At 36.7% G+C, this 5,981-nt stretch overlaps 1 protein-coding gene across 1 annotated transcript in view; it reads left to right on the forward strand.

Annotated features, from left to right (window-relative positions):
- Dock11 (dedicator of cytokinesis 11) overlaps window positions 1-5,981 on the forward strand; it is a 156,990-nt gene that overhangs the window by 7,209 nt on the left and 143,800 nt on the right. Inside the window, exons 2-3 of the mRNA XM_033760270.1 lie at window positions 5,643-5,759; window positions 5,841-5,930. Coding sequence (XP_033616161.1) covers window positions 5,643-5,759; window positions 5,841-5,930 — 207 coding nt within the window. The remainder of the gene's footprint in view (window positions 1-5,642; window positions 5,760-5,840; window positions 5,931-5,981) is intronic.

Here is a 5,981-nt window from a genome sequence, read left to right on the forward strand (position 1 = left end):
TTTTATGACATGTGACATATATAATGTACCTTGATCATTTTCAGTCCCTCTCCTTTCTCCCCGCTCCCTAATCCTTTTTCTCTTTTCCAGGAGTCTACCTTCTCATTTCCTATCATCTCTCCTTTATTTTATTGATTCTCCTTTATTCTCCTTTATTTTATTTACACACAGCTCTCAACAGCTTCCTAGTCTCTCGTCTTACAGTATTTATGAATGAAAGTAGTAGACGTGATCTGCAAGCCTATGTATCTGTACAGTGAAATTCTTCTGATTGATAGATATAATTGGGAATAGATGGACTCATACTTTAATGTGCAATATATACTTGTGCAGTTGCTTTGCTGGAAGATGTGCCGAAGCCAAATAGGGCTTTAAGTTGTGACCACTTCAGTAGTCAGGTCAAATGCCTCAGTTTATTTGTCTTCCCAGCAAGTATATGAACTTTTCAGTGTGCCTTACCAGGGGCCTGGACCTTAGTAGGAACTCAATAAATGAGTCATATACAGAACTTGCTTTGTTTTCTCTGCTGCCGGAAATTACAGGCCCCCAGTGGCCATTTTGAGTGCAAAGTGTTATTTTAAGATATTCTCTGGAGAAGGCACTCTAAACTCTGCTACGAATATCTTAAATGCAAGGAGAGCTGCACGACTAGGGGGTCTGGAGAAAGCCCCAAGTGAGAAGGGTGGAGGATTGATGGGAGCATGCTTTGAGGATGCTACTTTTTTTCTAAGACATGTTAGTTTCTATAAATTAATGTTCAAATGCCATTGAAACTGTAGTTTGGTCGCAGTAATTAAAAAGTGAGCTAACTTGTGAGCGAAATCATTTTCAGAAACCGGTTTTTGCCATTCCCCTTTTGCCCCAACACTGAATTTGGAGAGTAAGTGGGGGAGGTGATAGGGGTGGGGGAGCTTGGAAGCTTAGGAATTGGCCCTGTGCCACACTGCTAAGCTTTCTGCCCGCTATCTGGTCTCCCACCCACTGTGATAAAGTAGGGATTCTATGAAGCCAGTGTTCACTTCAGGCTTGCAGAAGAGACATTCTTCAAATTCTTAAGGAGAACTAGTTCCTAAATTAAAGATTTACTGGGAAACTTATGACCTTCAGTATACTACCTAAGCAGAAGTAACCCAGGCTGACTTTGGATGGTTTACAGAGATACATGGTTATTACTGTGTTTTAAATGAAGCTGAAAATGCATGGTTAAGTTCCTAATGGTTGTATAAACAGGTTTACTAGTCATGTGCATTTGTGAATATATCAGTCATTGTCAGTCATTGTCTAGTAGACTGTATGCATGCGTGTGTGTATCTAGATATTTATTTTAGAAATAAAAGCATATATAAATATACACACATATTAATATATGGTTAAGATGATGACAGATTATCAAGTACAGTGGATGTAGAAGGACCACCATACAATCATATGGTCTAAGTGATGATGCTGTCAGGGACTTTCAGTTAGGATTTGTTATTTTCTGTCTTTGGACCAAGAAGCAGATGGCAGCTGAGACTGCGGTGGTGAGCTGCTGTTTTTGATTGCTGTACTTTCTCTCACACTACAAATCAAAAAATTTTTCTCAATTTTGGAATTGTGCATTTCTTCCCAGTTTCAGGGTTCACACATGAAAATCCACTGAGATTTGGGCTTTAGTTACTTGAGTAAGTATGGAAGAGGGCACTGTGTCCCAGACCATTATCAAAAATGTAGCATTTTAAAATACCATTTTACTAGCTGTTAGGAAAATGTCAATTTATTCTCCTTTGTGGGAATCATATAAAGTTTTCTTTTTCAATGGGTGCATTTCATTGAAAATATTTGATTTGAAAGAAAATATAAAATAAGTGATAGTACAGAAGATGTGGCAAATAAGAAAAGAAAAAGTATCAGACGTTAAAAGATTGGGGTCTGGGGCTGAGGATGTAGCTTAGCACTAAGAGCTCTTGCCTAGAGTGTGTGAGGCCCTGTGTTTGATCCCAAGCATCGCCACCAAAATAAAAAAAAAATCTGAGTTTGAATCCTGATTTTGTTACTAGTGTAGACAGATGAAATTCAGTCTCTGAGCCAGTTTCCTTATGTATGAAGTTGCAATGTGTGATGGTATTTTCCTCGACTACTTGACAGATTGTTTTATGAGAAACAATGTAAACAAAAGTTTTTTCTTAAGTGATCTTTAAATGAATTAACCCCAAAATGCCAAGAATATTACTAGTAAGTTATTTCAGGAAAGGTTAGATCTCATTGAATGAGAACTTTCAAAGACAGATTGTTTAGTTTTGTTTAGTTTTCCTCATGGTGACAACTGAGTAGGTTCCAAATTTAGGTTGATGGTTTTCCTGTCACTACTTAGGAAGAAAAGACTGAAACATATGCTCACTGCTCTCCAGATTTCATAAATGCCTTTGGCTTTTATTTCACACTGCTATGGAACTGTAGAGAAGTACTACACAGTGGGATCTTGCTTTTATTGAAATGATTATAAAATCCCATTTATCACAGCACAGATTTCTGGAGTTATTAAAAAAAGGTGGTGAAGGGAGGGCAGGGGTATGGGGAAAAAATGAGAACTAAGGTCTGACATGTAATGGTACAAAATCCCAATGATGACTATAACTGTATGTATACCTAAGAAGTACCAATAAACTCAATGAGGAAAAAAAAAAGCATCTCTGCAGGCCACTCATTGTGCAAAACTGGGATAAATCAAAAACAGAGGAAAAATATTTTTAAACGTTTTTTTTTTGTACTCAAACTTTTCATCCTCCTGCCTCAGCCTCCCAGAAGTGATGGGATTATAGGGATGTGTGATCATGCCTGGCTCTTAAAAATCCTTTTTGAGTGTGGTAGAGGCTTTATTTTGAGTAACCACAGAAGTCTAATTATAGAATGATAAAACTGAATACGAAGGTTAAGTAAGGGATGTGTTCTAAACTTCTGGGAAAAGCCACTATTAAATCATGATAATTCTACAAGTCAAAGATTTCCCTTATGTATAGTACTAGCAGTTTATGACTGAATCTTACTGAAAAGGAACTGCAGGGCTTCAGTCTCTTCTGCTTTTTTTTTTCTTGTAGAGATGAATGAAGACTAGTTGACAGGTCTAGGTCTTCTATTAGGGGAATTTTTAGGGGACCCAGAATAACCCCTGCAACTTTTCTGCAGCAGAGCAAGGAAATAGTAGCGAAGACCTAGAATGCTTAGTTTAATTAGTTTTAAATAAAAAGTGAAACGTTATTTTATACTACATGTATATATGACCTTTAAAACATTTGGGGAGCTTGTTTCACTTTTAGAAGGCATATGTTATGCATTTAAATAAGTGATTCATTTTGGCACATGCTTTTCCATGTAAGTTTGACAGCCACGTTAGAAAGCTGAAGGAAGATTTTCTTTTTTTTTGCTCTTTTTCAGTTACTTAAAGCAAGTACTTCTGAAGTTATTCTATAGAGACCTTAACATACTAATTCAACAGGTTAAATGTTGAATTTGAGGACTGGTTTTGCAATCTGTATTGGGAAGACAGTTGACATCAAAAGCAAGACTTATAAAATATTTTCATTGCTGAAAGCTTGTTTTCTTAGATAGAGCTTTTTCATTCAATTTCTTAGAGAAATCGATCCAATTCCTAGTGTCAGACCTGCAAGATGCAATTGTTTCCTTTCATCTGAGACCATGAAAACATGGTAGGTATGGTGCAGAGGGTTAGACTTTACTATTAAAAAATCTCTGAGTTTTCTAGACAGGATTTTTTCCTTCTATTTCAACTCATTTTATACTAGTATTCATAGACATGATAGGGATGCTTAGCTTGTCTTGATACCATGGTTCAACAAATCCAAATTTAAGATGAGAGATAAAGTGTATCTTTGTTAGGATCTTTCAATTTATTGAACATTGATTTTCATTGGTTTGAATGGTTTTCTTTAATCTTTCTAAGTACTCGTATAAAGGAAACTCCGAGATGCCTTTCATATATGGAACTTCAATATAGCTGTGAATTATTTTGAACAATGTTTACAAACCATTTTAAAAGTGTTTTGTGGATGCAGTATCCTGAACCTACCTCAACTACTATGTACACAAATATAAATACAACCCCGATTCCAATAGGATATTGTTTTAATATATCTTATTTAAAATTTTTATTTTTTGATACATGAGCAATATAAAAATTATACATGAGATACCATGTAATAATGTTCCATACCTGCATATGTATATAATGTTTCAATTAGGTTAGACAGTTTTTCTCCTCAGACATTTGTCTTTTTTTGAATCAAAGCCTTTCTGTTTAACTCCGACTGGCCTTGAGTTCACAAAGCTGCCTAGGCTGGCTTGGAACTCACAGTCCTCCTGCTTCAGCCCCCTGAGTGTTGGAATTATAGGTGTGGCTACCATGCCCAACAGTATCATTTCTTTGTGGTGAAGTTTTAATATATCTAAAATGTGAATTGTCTTTATGTAGTTTAAAAATAAATTTAAATAAAATAATTTCATTTAAATAAAGCATCATTATTAAAGGTTCCGGTTGAACCTGAATATCTCCAAGTTCATTGCACAATTCATCATTGGTTACTCACCATATGCCAGGTACTACTCTATGTGCTTGGGTTACAGCAGTGAGAAAATAAAGCAGTATTCTTATCCTGAGGCAGAAATGTAAAAATACGTGGTATGTCAAATCTTGGTGAGTTTAGTGAAGGAGGAAATGATAGAAAGGTAGGCAGCAGGGTGATATTCCAAGTTTGGGACATTGTACATAAGTTCCTGTATGCATTTCTGAGTGGTGGAAAAGCACATGAAAGAGAAATAATGGAGCTTTGCAGCCACATAGCTAGGTTTGAATTTCTGTCTGAAAGTGGTCAAGGTACTTAACCAAAGTTAAGTCCAGATCTTCTTCATATGTAACATGGAGATTATGACTAGGAATAAAACCTATTTCATAGTATTATGCTTAAAAATATACAGAAAACACATAGCACAGTGCCCGGCATATAAAAAGGGCTCAGTAAATTATGGTTAGTCTTATTACTAAGACATATTCTGGATTTCTCAGCTTCCTCAACTCTGCTCCTTGTAACTTTAGTTTCAGGCTGGGACCCTGCTGTCAATGGCCAGCTCACCTAGAAGTCCAGCAGGGACACCCTGGCTCTGCTACCTGAAACCTCACCCCTTTATGTCCTGCCCACAGCACTAGGTGTCTGCAGTACTCATGCTTGCCCCACTGTTCTGGAACTTGATATGCTCTTTGGACAGGGTGCCTGGTACAGAGAAGACACATGAACAGTGATACTTTCTCCCCTTCAGTAACCCAGTGAATTGTGTGTATTCAGTAAATACCAACGTCCAAATCCACCAATTTTGTTTCACTTAAAATTTGGTAAAATTTTGGAAGGTGCACAGATAAGCAGAATATGATGCCATTTCTTTAGAACTCTGGTCTTTAGCAAAGGGGAGTCTGTGTGTTTTTGGGTGTGTGTGTCTAATTATGGAAAATATTTCTCTGGTAAAACTGTCTCCTTTAAGTACTTATTCATGTCAATAGTTCCTTCTTTTGTGAAATAATGTATTTATAGTGCATAGAGAGGACTTTCTTCTGAGTTTGCCCATAATAACTTTATTTTTGGCTCTTTATAAAGGAAAAGGCCAAAGTTGTGGAGCCACTGGACTATGAGAATGTTATCGCCCAAAGGAAGACCCAGATTTACAGTGACCCCCTTAGAGACCTGCTCATGTTCCCAATGGAAGATATAACTGTGAGTTAATAAGCACTTTTGTAAAGAACAAAAGCCATATTTTCCAAGCCATTTCTCAGCAAGAATTACTTTGTCTTTCAGATCTCGGTGATAGGCCGTCAGCGCAGAACAGTACAGTCAACTGTACCAGAAGATGCCGAAAAGAAGGCCCAGAGTTTATTTGTCAAAGAAGTAAGGGGCTTAATGGCCACAGAACATTTGTTACATATATAAAAGATATAT

The sequence above is a fragment of the Fukomys damarensis genome, unplaced genomic scaffold, assembly GCF_012274545.1.
Source record: "Fukomys damarensis isolate Sample0158 unplaced genomic scaffold, DMR_v1.0_HiC HiC_scaffold_39, whole genome shotgun sequence".
Taxonomy (NCBI): Eukaryota; Metazoa; Chordata; class Mammalia; order Rodentia; family Bathyergidae; genus Fukomys; species Fukomys damarensis.